At 28.8% G+C, this 25,091-nt stretch overlaps 1 protein-coding gene across 7 annotated transcripts in view; it reads left to right on the top strand.

The window, feature by feature from the left end:
* The window catches only part of LOC107436484 (CD109 antigen), a 138,509-nt gene that overhangs the window by 35,085 nt on the left and 78,333 nt on the right, over positions 1 to 25,091 (top strand). For all 7 annotated transcript variants that reach the window (XM_071179415.1, XM_043040168.2, XM_071179416.1 and 4 more), the window contains exon 2: positions 8,967 to 9,060. In XM_071179415.1, the coding sequence (XP_071035516.1) occupies positions 9,051 to 9,060 (10 nt within the window). In that variant the 5' untranslated portion in view covers positions 8,967 to 9,050. The remainder of the gene's footprint in view (positions 1 to 8,966; positions 9,061 to 25,091) is intronic.

Raw genomic sequence — 25,091 nt, 5'->3', positions numbered from 1 at the left:
TATAATTTGTATTATGTAGTTATAGATTAAAAATTTATATTTATTTATATACTTACATATTTATAATAATTTGTAAATCATTTACGCATCTTTACTTTTTCTATTATAATTATATAGTCTATGAAGTTATTTAAAGTAATGAAGAAAATTCGAAACAAGCATTGCTTATTTAAAACTAATTTTTATTTCGTATTGAATAATTTCGACGCTCTTTATTAAATCAAAATTCAGTTTGCCGTTATAAGGCTACTAATGATGCTAAATGTTTCATCTTAATGTAGCCCAACTTATTGTACGTACAAAAAGAAAAAAATTCTGGTAAAAAAAACTAAAATTTCGGTAGATGAAGCTAAAATATATGGTATTTAAGCATTCATTTGGTAATTTTTTCGTTCGTATGGTAAAGGTTTATCAGAAATTCTTGTTTTCTAAATAATAGCTCTTGTTTCCACACATTTAGTGGTTTTTATGACTTGCTCTAAGATATCTTGATAAAGATACCGAATTCCGTCACATTTTCTAAATTTCGTCACACATTAAAATATCATATTTTATTGACAATTTCACCAAAATCATGACCAAAGCGTTTCGGTAAAAAAATTACGAAGGTTTTTGTTATTCCCATAGAGCCAGAAAAGCGATAGATTTCACCATATTCTGGTAGTTTTGACCACAAGAAAAAGACCTTTTTTTCAAAAATGGATTTTTTTTCCTCACAAGGACACATCAAGCATACAGTAAAAGTGATGATTTTTAACATCAAAATATCAATTAGGTTTAATTATTAAATATGATTTCCTTAATTCTTTTATTTCCAAGTCAACTGGAACGCAATTAACTTAATATCGAAATATAATTTGTTACGTAACGTAAAAAATTAGGTTATCTTTTCAGGTTGACAGTTCCTTAATCACTAGATTTAAGAGGTTCCATCAGATTAAATTTAGTTAGGGATGTAATGAGCAAGTCTGTACATATACATTACTCTCTATAATAGCACATAACTCGCAAAAATATCCAATAGTAAATTACTCGCTAAAACATACAATAGCACACCACTCGCAAAGAATGCAATAGAAGTGTTACTCACTAAAAGCACAATAGCGCTAAAAATTACAAAAGCACATTATTCGCTGAAAATACAATACCACACTACTCGCTAAGGAATGCCATAGAACAATACTCACTAAAAATACAATAGTACATTACTCGCTAGAAATTACAAAAGCATATTGCTCGCCATAAACACTATATCACATTATTCGCTAAAAACTACAATAACACACTACTAGCTAAAAGAGATAATATCACATTACTCGCTAAAAATATACTAGCACATTATTCGCTAAAAAATACAATAGTACATTACTCGCTAAAAATTACTTTATCACATTACTCGCTAAAAATTACAAATGCACAATACTCACAACAAATACAATAGAACATTACTACTATAAAATACGATGGTACATTACTCGCTAAAAATTACAATAGTACATTACTCGTTAAAAATTACAAGAGCATATTACTCGCCAAAAAATACATTAGCACATTATTCGCTAAAATTACAATAGCACATTACTCGTTAAAAATACAATAGCACACTACTCGCTAAAAATTTTTTCCATTTAATATGTCTATTGAACCTTCGAAGAATAACTTGAAAATCAATTAAGAGGAAGGTAAATTTTTTGTTGTAAATATTTTCCCGGGAACTTTGAAAGATTCTTTATTTTACTTCCTTTTATGAATCTTTTTATATTGACTAGCTTTTATTCATTCTCAGACATTTTTAAGAGATGTAGATCATCAACAATGCATTTAATCACCATTATAAGAGAAATGCATTCCAGTGCTTTCAACATGAACTGAGATACTAAAAACAGGCATTAAAATATGCCTTTTCATGCAAGCGGGGGTAAATCAATATTTATTTTAAAATGAAATTTTATTTTGGACATGTTTTAGAGATCGTTCATGTAAAAGGAAAAAACCATTACACCTTGAGTTTGTGCACTTCGTTCGAGAGTAAAAAAATGGTTCTTTTGATAGAACAAAGCAAAAAATTCATTTTTAACTTTTCGTTAGATGATGCTTCATTAGGAATGAAAGAAATATTTCGAACAACTTTTGAAATCGAAATTTGTTCCTGTTTTGAAAATTTCCAAAACACTACAATAATCTGCCGATGAAAGTAAAAACTGTAAACTTTATTTTATGATTCCTTTAAAACTTTTTTTAACTCATAAAAACAAATTATATGTATTACTTCTTATAATAAATACTCGAGTTGTGCGTTTGAATTTATTTCGGAAAAGTTTTATGCGTTATAGATTTTTTTCGATTTAAAAATAGCGGAAGTACAAAGTTTGATATTGGAACAACAAAAAGAACATTATCTAAATATATTATTTTTAAAAAATCGTAAAAATTTTGTCACAATTTTAATTTCTTAAAATTTGGCTAATTTCGTACAACGTTCAGAAGAAAAATAAAGGAAAATTTTTTGTTCCAGTTTGGGAACTTTTATTAGTTATATTTTAGAATTTAGACATTGTTCAAAAAAAAGAACAAAAAACTGCACATAAATTTATGGCGTATTTCTTTCAATACCGCGTTCTTCAAACTAAATAAATGTGCGCTTCCAATAATAGGGAATTAAATAACTTTTCCCTTGTTCATGATTAAATATTGTCTAATGTTTTGAATTGTTTTTTTTTTTCAAAATGCACCTGTTTCATTTCTTTTAAAATGTCATTTTTACAACAAAATAAACATTTCAATTTTCTTAAAACGTCCGAATATTTTGAAAAATCAATACTTTCCAATTTCTGTTCGCACTTCTATAGGCAGTATATTGACAAAAATTGCAATATTTTTCGATTTTTTTTTTCTAAACCAATTGGTTATAATTTCTTTCTTATCCTTCTGTTTACCAATTGGTATTTTCCAGGAAAAAATCTCGTTTTTGCACCCATTTGGAATTTTTTTTTTACAAAAAAATAAGTTATTATCTTTGAAATATCAGTTTCATATTTGAAATATAAATATATAGGTATGAAACAACCACATATATAGTAAGGATTTTCCGGTTAAAAAAAAACAAACCATAATTCAGGTTACTAACACCAAAATATATGGTATTAACAGCATTAATTTGGCAATTTTTCCGCTCATATAGTAACCATTTGCCAGAAATTCTAGTCTTCAAAATTATGGTTTTTATTACCACACATTTAGTCAAAAATACAAAACTGAAAAGTAAATTTAATTGAATAAATGATTTTTATGTCAAGCTGTCTATATTCATGATAAAATTACCAAAATTTATCGCATTTACCAAATTTTATCACGCATTATAAAACCATATTTCGCTGCGAATTTTACCGAAATAATTACTAAAGCGCTTTGTTAAAAAATACCGAGATTTTTGGTCAGGGTAACGATAATCATACAGCCAGAAGTATGGTAAATGTTACCATATTTTGGTAGTTTTGACTATACTTTTTTTCTCAGTCTGTAACATAGTTTTTTTTTAATGCTTCATTAAAGATATTCTCGATTTACATTTGAAACATTATTGTTTTTCCTGATACCTTTTTTATCCCATCGTTTGGGCCATCACTGCAGAACGACCAATCTTCCTTAAAAAACAATCAAATCATCTGATCAAACTGATCAAATCATCTAGGTGATTCCGACACTAATGGGATGTTTTTGCATCAAAGTCTGAATCTTTGAAATATTTCAAAAATCTTTATTGAATATTTACTTTATGAAAGATTATTTTTCTCAGAATAAATTGCACCTTAAAAAAAATCTTTATCGATTTGTTTCCCTTATTATGGTATGTATTTTAACGTGGGATTAGTTTGAAATTTTCAGCCGTTTATTTTTTTTATTTACGTTTAAAGTTGATTTTTGATTTTAAACAAACCCTCTTAAATTACAAATCTCAATTTAAAATCATATATATTGAAAATATATGTTGGAAAATATATATATTGAAAAAAATATTCCAGATGAAACAAAAAAAGATTTAAAGGAAGTATCCCCCTCAAATATTGGGAAATATCCACTTTAAATATTATCTAATTTTCAGTTATAAGACGTCAGAAAAAATTTAAATTTTTTCTGCCCATAGTTCTTGTTTTATTCATTGAAAAATATATAGAACTTTGAATTTAAGGAAAAATGAAGAAAAAAATGGAAGAGTGAATGCACTGATATTTTGAGAAAAGAAATGATAAGAATAATTGAACTCTTATCAAGAGTTTATTAAGAGTTCTTGTTTTAACAATTGAAAAATATATAGAACTTAGAATTCGATGAAGAATGAAAAAAAAAAAAAAAAATAGCAGAGTGAATGCACTGATATTTTCAGAAAAGAAATGATAAGAATAATTGAGCTCTTATCAACAGCTCTTGTTTTATTAATTGAAAAATATATGGAACTTAGAATTTGATGAAAAATGAAAAAAAAAAAAAAAAATAGAACAGTGAATACACGAATATTTTGAGAAAAGAAATGATAAGAATAATTGAACTCGTATCAACAGTTCTTGTTTTATTAATTGAAAAATATATAGAACTTAGAATTAGAAGAAAAATGAAAAAAAAAAAAAATAGTAGAGTGAATGCACTGATATTTTGAGAAAAGAAATGATAAGAATAATTGAATATCTTTTATAACACGTGTTCACGCATCGAAATATTCTTAGCAAATCATTTTTGAAAAATCAGTAGTGTTGTCTGATAGTACGCTTTTGACGAACCACAATAGGATCTTTTAGTGTCCACCATTGTGTCCATCTTGATATGTTATTATTTTTTTTTATTCTGTCGTCTTTCAATTTTTACTGTCAAAGGCCACATTTACTGAAGCGTATGATAATGCTTGTTCGCCATGAAGAGAACATGCGATTTTAACATAACCATGTTCACTTATGAATGGAAAACGATATTAATTCTGATCCATTTTTTCTTGCATAAAAAGCTTTTCAAAAAACCCTTTTTTGTTGCAACAGCAGAAAACGACTAATAATGCACTTTTCATTCGAAAAAAGAAGAGGAATAAAAATAAAAAAAAAGAAGAAAGAATTGCGCGGGAAAAAGTTTTCTTTAGAATGCATGGAGTGGAAAATTTCTGTGTAGAACTTTTTGGCCTGCTTCCAACCCAAGAAAGTTAATGCTTCGGCAGTGTTTCCGAAAACTTGGGCCTAAGGCCAGGTCAAAAGATGTGACTTAACATGATCCATCTTTTCTTCTCCATCCCCTCCTTTTCCATTTAATGTGTTCGATCTTAACATCGTTTTCTTCTTCTTCCTTCTTTTTCGGAACTCTTCCTTCCCCATCTATCGGTAAAAAGTGAACGCAATACCACTTTATGTAATCGTATTACTGGATATTTTTTCCCTTCTTCTCAGCTGGTAATTTCAGTTCGTTTCGCTTTAGTTAAGGTCCAACCATCTTGAAATGAGCTTACAAACAACCAGAGTTAAAAGAATTCAGGATCAGTAAAGTGTGGCTCTTTCAAATCATTTCTTTTATTACTCTAAATGTTGAAAGTGGCTATTAATCATTTCAAATCTTGCGAGTGTTAAGGACGCTAACTTGCATTAGTTTCGAATTTTATTTTCACCAAAAAAATTGACTTTGGATTAAAAACAAATATTATGCAGCCAAAATTTCCGCACTTAGGACAAGGATCTAACTTGGAGCAAAATGGAACTTTTTTACGTTTTGCGATATGGTAATCTAGAATATTAAAGGGTAATGAAAATATGCTAGAAAATGCTATCTTACATCCTGTTATAAGAACATGATATATTTCTTAAAAATGGTAACGTACACAATGGTAAAAGGGTAAGATGGTATCTTACATTAGTTTCGAATTTTATTTTCACCAAGAAAATCGATTTTGGATTAAAAATAAATATTATGCAGCCAAAATTTCCGTACTTAGGACAAGGATCTAACTTCGAGCAAAATGGAACTTTTTTACGTTTTGCGGTATGGTAATCTAGAATATTAAAGGGTAATGAAAATAGGCTAGAACATGTTATCTTGCATCCTGTTATAAGTACATGATATATTTAAAAAAAATGGTAACTTACACATTGGTAAAACGGTAAGACGCTAACTTGCATTAGTTTCGAATTTTATTTTCACCAAGAAAATCGATTTTGGATTAAAAACAAATATTATGCAGCCAGAATTTCCGCACCTAGGACAAAGATCTAACTTGGAGCTAGATGGAACTTTTTAAGTTTTGTGGCATGGTAATCTAGAATATTAAAGGGTAATGAAAATAGGCTAGAAAATACTATATTATATCTTATCATAACATGATATATTTCTTTAAAAATGGTAACGTAGACAATGGTAAAATGCTATCTTGCATTAGTTTCAAATTTTTATTTCATTACAAACTCGACTTTGGAATAAATACAAATATTATGCAATCAAAACTTTAATACTTAGAACAATGATCTAACAAGGAACGAAATGGTACTTTTTACGTTTTGCAGTTATTCTAGAAAATCAAAAAGAAATTATATAATCGCGTTACTGGGTATTTTGTTTCTTCTCGGCTGGTAATTTCAGTTTGTGTCGTTTTAATTAAGATCCAACCATCTTGAATTGAGCTTACAAACAACCAGAGTTAAAAGAATTCTCAAACAGAAAAGTGTGGCTTTATAATTTTAAACGTCGAAAGTGGATATTTATTATTTAAATTCTTGTGAGTGTTAAAGGTGCTATCTTGCGCTAATTTCAAATTTTATTTTCACTGCTAAATTGATTTTGGAATAGAAATAAATACAATGTAGGCAAAACGTCTGCACTTTGGACAAGGATATAAATTAGAACAAATCGATTGGTTTTTTTTCTTGAGGTATGGTAACCTAGAAAATTAAAGAGTAATTACAGATGGCTGGTGATTTCTTTTTGTATAGAATGACATGTGTCTTGAAAGGGATATTTAGATTTATGATTTATTTTATAGGTACAGTATAGGCAATGATTTTTTTAAAAAAGTTATGCAAGTAAAGTTAACTTTTCTTGGTGAGCTTTATTGTTAACCATAGAGGTTTGTAACTTGAAAATATGTTATGCCTGTCAGATTCCACAGTAAGATATGCCACCACACTAATGAAAGTTCTTTTTTAAGATAAATATCACTTTTCAATAAATAGGAAACACGTGTTTAATTTGGAACATTGTCTAAAATTATAATTCAGAAGAAATTGCCGTTTTTAGGTAGTAGACAAAAGAAAGTGAAAGGAAAAATGTATTTTATAACAACCCCCTTCGTATACCGTAGTTTTACAGAAAAACTCCATCCAAAAAAGGAAAAAAAATCATTACATTCCTCTGAAAAACCTTCCTTTCGATTCACTGAAAAAAATCTGTAATTTCATTCCATTGAAAAAAAAACTTTCATTCCATGAAAAAAATCTTTATTCCACTGAAAACCCATCATTTCATTCCACTGAAAAACCTCTTTTTCTATCCACTGAAAAGCCTTAATGTTATTCCAGAGAGAAACCTTCATTTCACTGATTTACTGCAGAAGAAAAAAAAGTAAATTGAAGTAAATTTTGTAACAAAGACAGAATCGGTTATTCCTTATCATTATCCAGAAATGCTACAGGCAATTTCGATTAACTAAAGAGGATGATTATAATTATGCGATCACTTTTTCAAAAGAGTCTGGATAAAAGTCTTGAAGATACTCATCTCTTTTCTCTTTGCTTAGAAAAGCGAAAGTCTGTGTGAATGTTCGCAAAAAACTCGAGAAAGAAAGTACTGATTTGGATCGTGTTTTTTTCTGTAGTTTACAAATTGCGATTAAATGGTTTGTAAGCAAACGCAACTTTGCAACGTCGCGTAGTTTGGATGTAATATCGAAAATACGAAATATCATAGTTGAAACCCATTATTAAAGATTAAACTTTCGTTTATATTTTCGCCGATTGGGATGGCGTTTTTTGTTACTGATTTCTAACACTTCTTCGGATCATTTTGTGACATTTTTCATCTCTGTACGCTAAGTTTTTCGCATGCATTATTGAAAAACGTGTTTTTTTATTGCTAATTTTTTCTAATTTTTTTTTAAAAAAATAGAACAGACGAAACACATAATATAACATAATATGTTTATTCTTGTTCGTCCGAAGAACATTTTAACTTCAGAACGTTTCAGTTTATTAAATTCGATTACTAATACCTTTATTACCAAATATTAATAATAATTATTACTTCTGAAATTCTTAAATATTTTTTTAAACAAAAATTTTTAATTTTCGAATTGTATTTTATTATCTTTTAAAGTAAAATATAAAAATTATGAAAGCATCCAAATTTTTTTTGTCACATCAACAGCGGCTAGATGCCATTAAATTTAAAATAACGTGTTTGTATTCTCACATTTAGGACTTTGATCAGTTTAGTTTTCAAAACGTATTAACTATTAAGAAAAGAAAAACTATTACTATCAAGAAAATAAAAATTTTTAGCCGAAAAAAAATCTTTCGTCTAGGCTTAAAAAAGTTAAAGAAAACTGACTGGCAATTAAAAGTCCATTTAAACACCTAATTAAACACATCATTTGAATGTAGAGACTGATTTTATTTTTTAATATAAATGCTCACTTACTTGATTCTACTATTTTCAGTTCTTCAACAGAGCCATTGAATAACATTATTTTTTCATAATTTTTTTTCTCTTTAAAATGCATTATTTACTGCTTATGATTTGTGTATTCTTTTAACTCTAATATATTTTCACATTTAATGTTTAAATATATAATATTCAATGCTACGAAATTTATAACATTTAATGTTAGTTTCTTTTTGTTGGAACATCTCTAACAGTATAAATAACAAAACTATCATTTGAATCCTTGTTTTTTACTATTTTTTCTAACATCCATGACTTACAAAGATTTCTCTTTTCCTTCTTAGATCCTTCAACTTCATCTTAGTGAACAAATGACGAAAATATTTAGAATTAGAATAACTTTGAAGAATAATTCTTATTAGTTCTTCATGAAAACAGGTATTTCAATATTATTTTTTTTATTAGTCTGTTAAATTTGCAAAGAAAAAAAAACTGTCAGCTGGTGTCCCAGTAAAAAAAATGTTTAGGGGAAGCCGGGCAAGCTGGTCCGCTTAAGGAAACTTGGTTTAAAAAATAGTAAACTAGAGGAATTTCATATCTCTTATATTGTAAACATATGGTGGGAGCATTGCTCTTACATATCTCATACGGAAAATAAGTGAGTAATAAAGTTCAATAATAATAACTTAACATAAACAAAAATAGAACATTGTCCCATCTTGCCCGGGCTACCCGGGCAAGATGGGACACATAATTATATTTCAAAAATCACAGAAATTAATGTCAGAATAAAAGAATAATCGTCAAAAAAAAAAAAAAAACGTTCCTAAACATCACAGTTGCTGCATAAGAAGCTGCCAAAACCGGAATAAGCACTGCACGCTTCATGAAGCCATTCTAAACAATCTGTAATTGAATCCAGTCTTCAGTAACAGTAAGTTATATTTGCTAGTTTATAATTTTTGTTGTTGTTAATATTACCTTATTTTTTATGCTTTTGCCAAATCCGGAGAGTTTAATTTTTATTTTACACTTTTATTCTACTTTGGCTGTCCCATCTCGCCCGGATAGTATATTTTTTAAAAAAATTATCCGCAAATTTGTTTAAACGAATAAGTTTTAATTTTCATTACTCATTATGTTTGTACAACAACAACACTACAGTGCCACATATTTGAAAAATTTATTGCAATGTATTAAACCAATAATAACAGCATACTAGCCTGGAGAAATATTTTAACACGTTGTAAGAAAAACAAAACAATGCTTGCATTTCGGTAACACATTGTGAACTGACTAAAAAACTTGTGCGCATTGAGAACAACAATATTTTCTTTCTGAAAACGCACTTTAGATGTCGTTACCGTGATACGCATAGAAGAAAAAGCGATGTCCCGTCTTTACTAGGTGTCCCGTTTTGCCCGGGCTTCGCCTATTTGATTTGACGTTACAGTTATTTAAAAGAGGACGCTTATTTTCTTAAACAGATAATTACCGAACAAACTGCTATTTATTTTATTTTATCAATTACTACATAAACTGTGTACTGTTATTTTATCAAACAAACTCTTATTTTAAAAAAAAAAACTGTGGCATCAAAAAACTGTTATTTTGACAAATTTTGCTATTTTAACTTTAGAACTTCGTTTTTTTTTTGACAAAAAAAACCTCTGGTATTTATTTTAACATTAAAAAAAACTCTATGAAATAACTCTGTCAGTATTGTGATAGTTGTGAGACAAGAGCAGAATTTGCATGATCAGTCAACGCCATGATTCGAATTCGGGTCACCTCATTATCAGGCGAGCATTTTGTCCCCTGAGTCATCGGAACTCTAGTGTTCGTTTATGAAGAAAAATCTTTAAACTGTCTTTATCTTATCTGTCTTATTTATTGAAATCCTACTCAATTGTAAAAACGTTTAATGCTACACTGGCAAACCCTGGAAATTTAACTTACCGAAAAATTATATTTAGAGATATATAATAATCAGGTAGAGAATCAGTTCGACAATGAAGTTGAATCTCAATTTTATTTATACGATGTTCAAAGCCATAAAATAATTTCTGAAAAGTGAAAGCAAATGTAGAGAATCGTAAAATGGTTTGAAATTAGACTAAGTTATCTTACAACTAGCAAAACTAGAATTCGATTGATAGATTTAATCTATTTATGGTTAGGGTGAAAAACAGAGAAAAATTGTTTCGTGTAAAACAGCTTTAAACCATCAATTGTAGGGAGAAAGTCAGTAAAAAAAAAAAAAAAAAAAAAAACAGTATTTTTTTTTAGAGCGCCGGTAATGATTAAAAAACAGAATTTTTTTCTTCTTTTTTATCTTTAAACAGTTTTTCTTATGTAAAAAATATGTTTTCACATGTTTGTTATGTAAAATTGAGAATTAATTTTTGAAGTGTAAGCTGTCTATTGGTTTCATAGCATAGATAAATAATCATTTGTTTATAGCTTAAGTATTAATTAGCTATATAACAAAGAAAAATAAAGTCAAGCCTAAATTTATTCAGAGCTTACTGTCACTTAATATTTCATATTAATTTGAATGCCACTGTAAGATATTTTCGAATGATTTAATTTTGTAACAATGACTGATAAATAAATTGAATTTTAGGTACTATAGTCTATAAACAATCTTTAATTATTTGCTCATCATTGATTCTCTTTGAATTTTTTTTTTACTTTAACCATTTTTTTAATGTTTCTTCAGTACTGTTAAAAAAGGTTCACGTTATATTCCCATATTGACTTATATTTTATCAGTGAATTTTTAATTTGGATAAAAATTAGCTTAAAAATTTTTTTCTATTCAAAAGGCTTATTTCAGAAAACGGTATATACTTATCGGTTTTTGGATATTGCGTTAGAGCAGGGTTTCTTAACCTGTGGTTCATGAACCCCTAAGGGGTCCATGAGTTATATTTTGGGGGTCCGCTGACTACTCCTGATTTTTAAACGTTTGGAAGCCTACCCATTGCTTGTAAATCGAACTAAGGCAGCTATAATTCCGTTTGCTACAGTGTATCTTTGCGAAGCAGAATTTTCGACACTTGTGACAATAAAAATATAACATCGAAATCGATTGAATGTTGAACATGATATACACGTTGCTTTGTCGAAAACCATCCCCCAATTAAATTTATTAATTAAGGAAAAGCAGCAGCAGCAGCAACCTTCACATTAAAAATTTTAATTTTAAAAATTTTGTATACTATTAAAATAATAAAATTAAATGTTTTCTAATAATTGATGTTTTTTGCAATTATTTTTTTTCGCAGGGGGGTGGTCCATGACTTCTTAAAAAATTTTAAAAGGGGTCCATTATATCAAAAAGGTTAAGAAACACTGCGTTAGAGCATTCTGGGAATCTCATTTGGAGATTTTATTTATTGATATTTATTGATAAGTTTGAAAAGGTTAAAAATAAGCTTTTATGGCAGTCCAAGTCTCTCTGGATGATTTGCTAACACCAAATATTTTTTCAAATTAAAACAGAGAAAAAAAATCCAGCTATTTTATAGATATAAATAAATGGAAAAATACGTTAAATAATTTTTTTTTCTAAATAAATAAATGATGCTTTTAAAAGGAGAAATTTCAATAAAATACGTCAGTAGTTTTACAACTGAAAATCATATAAATATAGAAGTCATATTAAATTGTAAATTTTGACAGTTTGGTTTTGATAAAAATAAATATTTTTTAGATTAAAATGATCCTAAATACAACTTGTGTTCAATATTATCTTTACTTTAAATGGCAACTATGCATAATTAATTGGTAAACTATATATACTATCATAGTATATATCATAGTATATACATATACTATCATAGAATTTCTCTGCTCCAAAATAGGTTTAAGGCACTTGAGGCCCTGACTATGTGTATTTACATAATACACTATAATGAAGCAATGATTATTGATTTTATAATGTTTATTTTATAATAACATTGTAAATTTTAATTTTTTAACTTATAATTATAATTATATTTTTAATAAAAAAAAATACATTGGCTTAAAAATTTTCATTGTCATAGTCAGAAATGGCTAAGACTAGATTTAGATTACGGCTAAGACAAGATTTAAACTAGATGGCTAAGACTAAAGGCTAGATTTATGTGGTATAATTACCGGAAAAATTATTAGATAATCACACCATAAGATAATCAACATCATCTCAATCTGACTCGAAAATTGGAGTTACTAGATTCTACTGTCCTTTTTCTGGCATGCTGCTGAAAAAAGACTGTGCTGATTTCTTTAAGAACTGAAAATGAGGCAAAGTGTAATAGGGGTAGCATATTCAATTTAAGTAAAATATAACTGTCAGCATGTTCTATATTACTAATGTATAATTGAGACAGCATATTCGATACAACAGGAATAAAATTAGGATACCATATTCTATGTAACTAAAATATAACAGAGAGCATATTCATATATATATATATATATATANAAATTGTTTTTCATTATTCGTAGAAGTAAGTTTAAAATCTGCCAAAATAATTCTATAAATTTGAGTTTTATATGAGTAAGTTCGTAAACTATTCAATCGGAAAAAATACTCTAACTGTGCAACGAACTGAAAGACTCAATTCCATTTGTGAAATAAGGAGTAATGCTGACAAATTGTATCTTTTACTGAATTGAAAAAAAAAAATAAAAAATCTTCTGCTTGTCATAAATCGTGTTGAAAACTAAATATTCTCCCCCTAATCCATCAGCAAAACGGAAAAATGTTTAAATCCCGTAATACAGGAGTATCTGTGTGATAAATGAGCCGAACACCCTTTTCAAGTAGATCTCTCCGGATTTAGTTGAAAAATTTTAAAAAGTATTACTTTAGTTTTATTTTTACGGATACCCGCGTTTCCGATGAAAATCGCCAACTTCAACCGAAAGTTCTGTAGAACAGGAAAAAGGATAGTGATTTTCTACTTTTCGAGGAAAATTTGTACCGGATAGTTTCTAACTCTCTTTTTCCACGTTTATTTTAAGTGCACCAAAGATTTTAATTTATAGGCAAATGGTATTTAATGAAATAATTAATAAGAGTCGAGAACAGACCGGGTTTTTTTTTCTTGTCTTTCTTAAAAACATTCTTTAAAGTAAAATATTTTGTTGACTTTGTAATTTTATTTAAGGTTTATAATCTTTGCATTTTTAAATATTTTGGGATAATTGGAATAACATTTCAAATGCAAATTTTTGAAAATAATTAGTATTATGAAATAATTGTAATAAAAAATGAGTTTCTAAAGGTCCGAAATCAGCAAAATGGCTTACATTTGAAGCATAAATGATTAGTGAAACCTAATCACGTTTTATAAGAAAAAGCTTTAAAATACTCATTACAGCTTTAAAGCATATATTATATATCAGGGAACATAGCGTTTTTAAAAAGTGCTTAAAGATGCTTATTTTGGATTTTCGTTTCTTAAAAGCCCTTAAAGGTGCTTTTTTCATTGGGTGTTTTCAAAAAGTGCTTAATTTTCCTTTTTTCAAAATGAGATTTTTTCCTTTACATGTTGATTTTCGCTTCGAATTATGCAAAAAGACACTGTTCATATTGTTCTATTCAACATTTTCATAATTAATTCAACTCCACTCTATTTAGTTGTATAGTCAGTCCGTAGCGTATGAAAACGCCATTCGTTTTACACGTTTCGAAATATCATGATTTTTGACAATTGTCAAAAACAATGCTAAAATTTTTTTTTTTTTGACGTGACGGTTAAAACCATCGATTGTCAAAAACTTTCCACCCCTGCCTAGTTATGATATTCTTTTAAATTTCTTAAAAATATTTTTTGGGTGCTTGAAAAGTGCTCAAAAGGTGCTTATTTTTTGTTGAATAATTTAGCTACGCACCCTATGTATGCAATTGAACTTGCCAAGTGTTTTGAAAAAACACACTCCTATTGATTTTATCAGTGATAAAATTATATTTCCTGAACTATGTTTTTTTTCCAGCAAATGCGGAAGTACATAGTATTTTGTTATGAATGTTAAGATAGTGACTGACTCCCTAGTGGGAAAATGATATAAAGTTGTGGAATCTTTTTTTTAAAAAAAATGCAGATGATAACAAAACAACGCAGGTCAGAGAAAAATTCAAAGAACATAAAAAAAAATTTAAACTGTTGCCTCCTGACAAAATTATTGCACTGTAAAAAATTACGGTGAAAAGTACTGCTACTCAGGGGGCAGGTACCTTTTTCCGTAAATTCTATTTTTAAAGGAACGTGTTACGAAACAAAAAATCTGTTACAAAGAAATATTTAAAATAATAATTACTGCAAAATCACTGAATCACTCTAATCAAATAAATAATACTGCAAAAACTACGATGTGATGTTTTACGGTGAAAATAGATTTTTACGGTAAAATGGATTATACAAATGATGCAGCCAGAATTCCCGTACTTTATTCTATAGTTCAGTGTTTCCTAAACTTATGACTTTTGTTTACCCTTTCTAAATTTTTCGTAACGCTGTGTACCACTAATAAAAAAAATTCATGTATTTTTTACTGTAAAAAATTGCACAAAAGTTCGAAATCACAACTGGCTGTTGACACCACCTATAAACTGTTAACTCTGCAAAAAATAGCCAATAGGAAAATACTTAATTGTAAATCATGGCTAGCTTTGTTTTTAAATAGAAGTTTTTTGAAATTTCCGTTTGTTGCAAGATATTTCGCATAAGAACGCGTACTCCCTCTAAACTGTTCTCGTACCCCTGAGGATACGCGCACCACACTTTGGGAAACACTGCTGTAGTTTGATCCAGAATTTTTTGCACAGTAATATTCTGTTTTCTAAAGTTCCATAGCCTACATATTGAGGGTCAAACATCAAAATTTGTCGAAAATTTGCTTATTCAGAAAAAGTATGTTTTATGTCTTATTTCGTAACTGAATACATATAGAGAACAAATAAATCATCATATTTAATCTGTGCCCTGCAAATTACTATGATTGTGTCTTCGTACGTCAAATTCCAAACATTAAAACAAAAGTTAGTTATGATTACATATTTTTTCTGCACTCGGTACACATTTAATAAGCTATAAAGACTAATCTATCAAACATAAGTTTAGCTTTAGGTTACTTCTCTTCTTATCTTGACATAATTGTAAAATAATTGTGTATTTTACTATTAGGGAAGTATTGAGTATATTGCCACGTGCTCATGAATGATTAAACAGCTTTCAAAGCGGTTTTAGAAGGGCGGTCCACACTGTCTGCCCTTTGATGCACCTTCTTTACCGTATCCTATCAAAATAATACTTTCAAAATAACCCGTTTATCCCCTAAAAACACCGTTTTTTTATTCATATTCCAATTTAAAACAAACTAGTTCACTTTTTAAATGATAATTACAGACTGGTAAAATTATATGTGCTTATAGGTTTAATTCGGATTACTATTATAAATATTTACTTTGTCTGGATTATTCACAACGGGTTAAATTTTTATAAGTTTTGCTTTTTCCGGGAGGAGGGTGTATTAGTAAACTTTTGAGTGATTTTAAATTTTAAAATTAGTTCTTAAATACCTTATTTTTTTTAGAAAAGGTACATCGAAATGTTTATTTTCTCCTATTTTTAATGTGCCTGCGGTGACATAACCGGCGTTAGGGCGAAAGCTCATGCCGTAGCCGCAGAGTTAGTAGTAATGTTTATTTTCTCATAATTTTCAGTTTAAATAATGAAAAAAAAAAAAGCTTTCAAGTTGTTTATCAATAATAATTTCTTTTTTTAGCTTACTTTTTTTGACGAAAAATGTCTGCATATTGACTGTCTTTTAGCATACCTTCAATTATAATTTTTTTTTCATAAACTACAAATCTTTCTCTTATTTTGAAAATGAGTGAGAATTATTTTTTGAAATACACACATAAAATAGTATAAGAGGATAATTTAAAAATTGTTGACAGTTAAATTCAGTTATCGCATATTATTACAAATTTTGAGATAAATTTTTACGGTGTTAAGGGAGTGCCCTTTCAAAACTAATTCAAAGTGTCCTTTTCCGTGAGAAGGCGCCCTGCCCTTCTTTATTCCTAGAGAAGCTCTGGATTAAATTTAAAATGTTCCAAAACGTCGATATGTGCTGAGTGTCTGCCGTTAATTAGAATCTCATCAAAAATCACTTATACTGATTCTCTTGCACTTTTTTTTAAAAACTGTTTCCTATAACACAATATCAAATTCGCTTGAGAAATTGTATCTTAAAAATTAATTATTTCAAAAATCCTCGAATTTGGGATAAAGTGAATTAACCGGAATCGCTTGAGAAATTGTATGTTAAAAATTAATTATTTCCAAAATCCTCGAATTTGGGATAAAGTGAATTAACCGGAATCGCTTGAGAAATTGTATCTTAAAAATAAATTATTTCAAAAATCCTTGAATTTGGCATAAAGTGAATTTACCGGAATCGTTTGAGAAATTGTATCTTAAAAAATAATTATTTCAAAAATCCTCGAATTTGGGATAAAGTGAATTTACAGGAATCGTTTGAGAAATTGTATCTTAAAAATTAATTATTTCAAAAATCCTCGAATTTGGTATAAAGTGAATTAACCGGAATCGTTTGAGAAATTGTATCTCAAAAATTAATTATTTCAAAAATCCTCGAATTTGAGATATAGAAAATTTACCGGTAAACACCCTGACATGAATCCTATATCAATGAATGTATACGCTAACATAATGAAATTAATATTCTTTTCATGTTCTATAATTTCTGAACAATTGGGTTGAAATGAATGTTTTCAGTAGCGCCATAAATAATTTGATATCAATCCGATTAAAACCCGGATAAAATAGTGGTTTACGAGGCCATTAAGATACGTTATGACAAATTCCATCATCTTTTGGGCGTAGTTTAGAAAAGAATGCTTTATCTTTCATATGACTAATTTTAAATATGATCTACATAAAAATATTTCCGCGAATCTTTAATCTGACTTTATCCTTTGTTTGTTTATACTTATTTATGCACTTTTGAACAATGGAAAAATATCAGGAAAAAAATTTGGTAGCTATTGGCTCTAATTTCAGTCTTAACTGATAATATACAAGGTTAAGCGTTTTTGGTTTTCCATTGGAGTTATTAACATTTTTAATTATACTTTTTTTGTTTATTGTAACATTTTTCCCTTATTTACAGTTATTTAGTTGTAAGAGGAATCGGACAATTCATCCATGAATTGTCCTTATTTTTACAAAATAAATTATTGTTACATTTTTGAATATGAATGAAAACAAAAATAAATCAAACTACTTTCTTATGATTTTATATTTAATTACAAATAAATTATTCCGATAATCTAACAGATTTTTTTAGTAACAATTAGACTGCTTTTTAAAAAATACCTAAATATATTTTTACTTGTAATTACAGTGTCAGAAAAAAGAGGTGAAAGTTCAACGCGTTTTTCAAACTCCATCAAAATAGTTTTTTTCTGCAATTATAAAATTTTTTTCATTAAGAGAGAGAGCGTGTAATGTTCTGTTTGATAATGTTCACTGTGGCATGTATAACATTTTTAAAACGATTTCTATGCAATATTTTATTATTTCTGCAATCTTCTTAACGCACGTTACTTTACTTCAGTCATTGTCTTTTTATTTTACTGATTTCAATCAATGACTTTGTTACAATATCAAGTGATCACAATCGTGATTTGAAGATTTAAATCATTGAAATCATGCTAAGAAAGCAGACAAAATTACTTACTTGCTATTGAGAGATAGTAAAGAGAAGACGAAAAAAAAAAAAGATTTATCACGATCTTTGATGCATAACTTGTTTAGATAGCGATCCCAGCTTTAACCATTTGTTTCGATTACGTTTAAAGTTTCTAAGGAAGCCACGATCATATTTTACTCCTTCTTTTTAAAACTTTCTGTAAGTAAGATAAATGATTAGATAAAACATTTTATTCATAGAATATTTTGTTCAGAGTCATGATTCCAATTCATGTTTGTTCAATTTGTTTGAAAGTCAAACTGATAAAGAAATGATGCAATTAATCAATAAATACCTAAAATTGCATCGTTAAATATGAAACTACAATATTGGTAAAATTTTAAAATGACTTAATATAATTTACAATACGATGAATATAATACTTTTTTTTAGAGTGTTATATTTAGATTAATAGAAATCTGTCCTAATTCAGGATTCATACTATGTTTGTAAAATTTTTTAGAAAGTGAAAATAATTTTAATAATTAAATGAAGTGAAAAGAAATTATGCAATCAATCAATACCTAAAAATGTATTGTGATTGATAAAGCTACAATGGTGTTTGATTGTTATCTTTAAACCACAATAGCAATCAAATAGATGAAAAATTTCCCTACGATGACTATAGATTATTAAATTTAGATTATTACTTACTATAGATTATTAAATTTAGATAAATAATCTAAATGGAAATATGAAGATAATTATACATTTTCCCAATTGTGTTTAGATTATTCTCCCACTTTTATGTTAATTATCTGATTTTAAGAGTACTAGTTTCAAATTAGCACTATAGTTGATTTTCTTTTGTTTTGTTTGATAATTTATCTACTAAACAACATATTTTTGTGCGATTACTTTCCTAAATTTGCATAGGTACATATCCTTTTTATTGTTGTTAATTTTTATAAATAGTGCAAGCGTATAGTTAAATATAATCAGACGGAAAACTACTGCAAAACGATGTACAGATCATGCCAGATATTAAGAAAAGAAAGCAAAATAATTAAAGCAATTAAAGACAGTACTTCCAGTGGAAAAACGCGCAATGCAGCTGAAAATCCAAAAGGAATTGAAACAAAAGAAACAATGACAAATGAATTTTAATTTTTTTTTTAGATCATACCAATTATGTTTTAAAAAAAATATTATAAACTAGTCTCCGTAGGCGACTACCTGGTCTGCGTTTTAAATTTGTAGAATTCCGATTATTCGGAAATTAAAAAAATCTTTTAGAAAAATATGTATAAAAATCAATGCAGCCAATTTGAGCCGCGATGGCTCAGGGGATAGAGAGTTCGCCTTCCAATGAGGTGAACCGGGGTTCGATCTCAGCTATGACTGGTCGATACGAATTCCGCATCCGTCTTGCACCGACCACAGTGCTGACGTGAAATATCCTCAGTGGTAGACGGATCATGGGTTAGAGTCCCCTTGTCGTCAGTCTAACCGTGGGAGGTTCTCGTGGTCTTCCTCTCCATGCAACGCAGATGCGGGTTAGTTCCATCAAAAAGTTCTCCATGAAGGCAAAATTTCTCCCAATACTTGTTCCAGGAGTTCCCTTGTCTTCTGGATTGGGTTCAAAATTGCAAGGAGTTGAACATTAGTAATCGTAAATCCAAAAATTGGGTCTGCTGTTCAACGACGGTTATAAAATAAAATAAAATGCAGCCAATTTATAAGAGGTTGGCATTTCTATCAAATTTGGGTAAAAAAAGACATGATTGATAAAATTTTGATTAAAAAGAGGATTTTTGAGACTTAACAGAAACTTTTTTAATTTTAATTTTTATATGTAGTGGAAGTGGGTAACATAAATATAAGGAAAACTATTGCAAAACGATATATGATGGTAAAAACGCATAGTTATGAAACTAAGTAGGTCTGATGAAAATATGTCATTTATTTTATTACATTAATTTTATTGCTAAATAAAAGAGTCAAGTAACTTTTTACTCAAAAACAATGAAATCCAAGTTCAATAAACAACATCTACATGATTCTTTAAACTATGCATTAAAATAAATGATTTGGTTATTACTGTTCTAATTCAAAACTATGTTCCGTATGCGTGTTTATATAATAAATCATGGGCCATCTATGCCATTCATTTTTGAACGACGAGCACAATTAACTACAATAATTACAAGAACCAATGAAAAGTAAATTGACTGATGCAGGAACCATCCACTTGAACTTTAAAAACTCATTCAACGCAATAATCTAAATCACTAAATGGTACAAAAGCAGAAGCTCCTTTTCCTTTGAAGCACCGATGATGCTACCTAGTGGATGCCTTGCAGCAATATCGCCTAATTGATTAAAGATGATTTTTAAAAAAATATGGATCACGATTATTTCCTAACTTCCGTAAAAATAGCAAGAAGAATGTTAGAAAAAGGAATTTTTTTTATGACACCTAATCCGCATCGCGCACGATCTAGCCAAATACTAGTAGCAAAAATTAAGAGCATTTCAAATTTGACAATGGAAACCATTTATCTAGAAAAGATTGATTAGTAACTAGTTAGCAATTATTTATCTGTTAAAATGGTTTCGCAATCTCAAAATGATACACTGCCAGGCTTTATTGCTATAATAACTTAAGAGTATTCCAATAATTTTGTTCATTTTAAAAAATTACAAGGTTCTAAAGGTCTATAATTTTCAGCAAATATATCCAATAAAGTGAAAATCATAATATAAAATGAAAATAATATAAGCGATAATAATAATAAAACATGTTATGTTTATAAAGTGGCTGGTGGCGCAGTTGGTTTGTCGTCGGCCTTCTGAGCCCAAGTTTGCGGGTTCGATCCCCGGTCCAGACACCTGATTTTCGGGATGCAGAAAATCCTCAGCGGCCATGTCGTATGATTATGCGGCATGTAAAAGATCCCTGGAGTGCCTTATTGGCTCTTGGCATTTCCGGCAAAATTAAATTCCTAGTGCACTTTAGCATCCAAATAGAGTCTCGGTGCTGCCATCTAGTGTGGCAGAAACTAGACGTCCAAATTAACATGACCAACGGTATCTCACCCATTGTGGTGGTCCTGAAAGAGTGGATACCCCCTCTGGAGAACGCACTAGGTCTGCTCATCGGCAAGGCCGATTGTGTAGGTCATTGAAAATAAAAAAATAAAAAATGTTTATAAAGCGTAGAAGTTTTCGAATAAATACTTGGATATTGATAATTTGATTTTTATATTTAATAGTCCGGATTGTGTAGGGGTCAGGGACCTGGCCTTGCACCAGAAAGGTTCTGGTTTCTAATCCTGGGCACGGCATGGATGTTGTTTCATTCTCTGTATTACCTGTCCTTACTGTGGGAGCAACGTTGGTCCACCTAATATAATGCCCCTGAAAGAGTGGCCAACAAATCTGCCCTGTAAATGCCTGAGTTGACGAAATGTTAACAAGGGTGGGCATTGGAAATATATAAAAATATATTGTTCAGTTTGTCCAGGCGCAAGACTAATCAGAGATTTTATTCATTTTAGATTGGTGAAAAAATTTTTCACTTATGTAATTAAGAGCTTTGAACAGATCTATAATCTATATAGCCCTAAATTAAATCAAGACATATTTCAGTTTTATTAGTAAATTATTATAAAAAACTAAATTAAGAAAAATTTATTAGAATCTGAAAACCTTTTTTTTTGTTGTTTAAAATGTTTGTTACATGTATTTCTTAAATCAATAAAAGCATTTATTAAATATTTGGTTACACCACAGACTTTTTTTTAAAGAAGATACAACTAAACTAACTGATAATTTGGAAGTTTTAAAATGAAACGGAGTTCTTGAGCGTTGTTTTTATAACTGACAACTACTATTAAATTTCAAACTGAAATGTATTACTTGAGATTTGTCTTCATAAAATATTATTGCACAAATTTAAACTAAAACAGAGCAATAAAGATTTGTCCTCATAAAATATTGCTGTATAGTTTCAAATTGAAACGGCTTCTTATAGATTTGTAATCATAAAATTCTATGGTACAATTTCAAACTGTAAGGTAGACCTTGAGATTTGTCTTCAAATTGATTGAAAATGATAAAATTTCAAATGGAAACAATGTTTTTGAGAGCATTGTTTCAGAGAGAGAGAGAGAGTCAATTAATAATTACAATTGTTTTTTTCAAAGCTTGAATATAAAATATTAATTATAAAATTTTTTTTAAAATTTTTTTAATCAATAATAGTATTATTAAATTACTTGTTACACGGCAAGCTTTTTTTTAAGAAGATTCAACCAATCTAAATGGAAATTTCGAAGTTTTAAACTGAAATAGAGTACTTGAGAATTGTCCTCATAAAATATTATTGCATTCCTCCTTAATAGTATTTTAAACTAAAACAGATTGGTAAAGAATTGTTCTTATTAAATACTATTATACAGTTTCGAACTGAAACACTGTCTTACAGATTTTGTACTCATAAAATACTATTGTACAATTTCAAACTGAAATGGAGACCTCAAGATTTGTCCTCATGAATGAAAATAATAAAATTTCACATGGAAACAATGCTTCTGAAAGTAGGAATTAATTAATGATTAAAACTGCTTTCTTCATTCAAAACTTGAATTTAAAATGCTAGTTAGATTAATTTTTTTCATGGGTTAGAGTTCCCTTGTCGTCAGGCTAATCGTGGCAGGTTTTCGTGGTTCTGCAAAAGCTGGTTAGTTCCATCAAAATGTTCTCCACGAAGGCAAATTTCTCTCAATAGTGGATCTAGAAGTTCTTTTGTCTTCTGCATTGGGTTTAAAATTACAAGGCTACGGAGTTGAACATTAGTAGTCATAAACCCAAAAATTGGGTCTNCTATATTTTCCATGTGAAATTGTTTCCTTTTATTAACTTTGCACCCCTACTGAAGATGCGACATCAATATCTCTTCTGATTGTTACTGTTTATTTTCTTTGTAATGTTTGTTTCCTTAATTTATTTCTAAGTAGCACCGTTTTCTGGATTTCATATTTAATATTCCACCTATTTGTTAAAACTCTAATTTGAAAATTTTGAATATGTTTGCTCATGTAATTGAACTGTTACGCTCACTTCGAACTTTCGGAGTGCCCCCGGATGCCCCCTTACGGGGGCGGGACGGGATTAAGCTTGTTATTAGTAGTCATAAACCCAAAAATTGGGTCGGTTGTTTAACGACAATTATAAAATATTAGATATAGTGTGAGACGTTACTGAGTGTTTGAAATTAAAAGAATAATATTAGATATGAATTGGATTTTTTTAATCAATGCAGTTTACGTGTTCTGATCCATTTCTTTAATACAATTTCAACCCAGAAAAAAAAATCCTAACCCAGCTCTAATATTATTGAGAAAGATGTATGAAAATTCTCTTTAGTAGCATTGAACCATAACAAACATTTAAAAAATAAATTCGATGCATTAATAGCAATAATACAAAAACTCTTTTTAGAGTTATACTTTTTCGGTTATTTTTTTGCGAAAGGCACATGCAGGACGAGAAAAAAAACATTCCCATGTGTTTATTTTTAATAATATCCGGACAAATAAAAAGGAATAAAAGCGTTTTTCAAGAGAAAGGGGAGCTGTACAGGCTGGATACCATCTCTTTTAAAAGTGGATAAGTCGATTTCGTGCTGGAAACAATGGTAAGTCTATCTTTCGAACACGCGTGCTGTTCTAAAAGTAGCTCCTGCTCCTTTAAGAGGGTCTTTTTTACATTTCAAGAAGAGAGTGAGTAGCCTGAAGGGGTATTTTGGCTGTATGACGTCACTTAATGCCGTGGTCGATGGTTTTCGAATGCTGATTTTAGTGTTCTGCTGGAATATCAGATTCCCAAACGATTTTATTGCCACTTTCATTTATGATAGAGAACAAACGTTTCATTTAACAACCGGATGTACTCATAAATGCAGGTGCAAATTCTAGTGGCTACAACGAGTTATTCATTTAGTAGAAATAAACAAATCAATATGATCATCTAGAAATCTTAATTAAATTTTTACGATCATATTCTGACAAATCTTTGACCACGTGAGCAGAGAAATAAAGAAAGTTTCGAGTTGACGAACGCATGAATGTGAGGTTTCTGAACAAAATTTCGATTTTTTTAAAATGGCTGTATTTTGGCCGGGGGTAGGGGGTGGCTTACAAAAAAATTCATAATTTTTATTTTTGTTAGTTACGAGATATTTAAAATACAAATAGGTGAAAGAATTGATATTTTTTTAAATTTTTGATCCTGCTAAAACTTTTATACTTTCAGATAAATAATTTTTAATTTATTTTTAATAAAAATATCTATATTGCAATTCCATTTAGCATTAATGAATCGAAATTTAAAATCGTATATTTTTTTTGTCATCTTTTTTAAAATTTATATATTTAAATTTTATTTATTTATTTTTTAATTTTTCGAATGAAAGATGGTGGAATGTCTAAAAAATGCACATTTTAAACTTCATGCGGTTATTGTTATTATTTGTTTTGAATATTTATAATTGTAGACTTGAAATATAATAAATTGAAATATTTAATAACTATTTCACAAATTGAAATATTTAATAAATATCACTGTGAAATATTTGATAAATATTTCACAGTTTCTCCAATACTCGAAGCAAAACTATCCTATCCTATCTCGCATAATAGCGATTAATATTTATCTTAACTAGAGTAGATGAATGACCACTTGAGTGT

Source organism: Parasteatoda tepidariorum, chromosome 4 (assembly GCF_043381705.1).
Source record: "Parasteatoda tepidariorum isolate YZ-2023 chromosome 4, CAS_Ptep_4.0, whole genome shotgun sequence".
NCBI classification, from domain to species: domain Eukaryota; kingdom Metazoa; phylum Arthropoda; class Arachnida; order Araneae; family Theridiidae; genus Parasteatoda; species Parasteatoda tepidariorum.
Note: the sequence above shows the minus strand (reverse complement) of the source record. Positions and strands in the feature narration are given on the sequence as shown.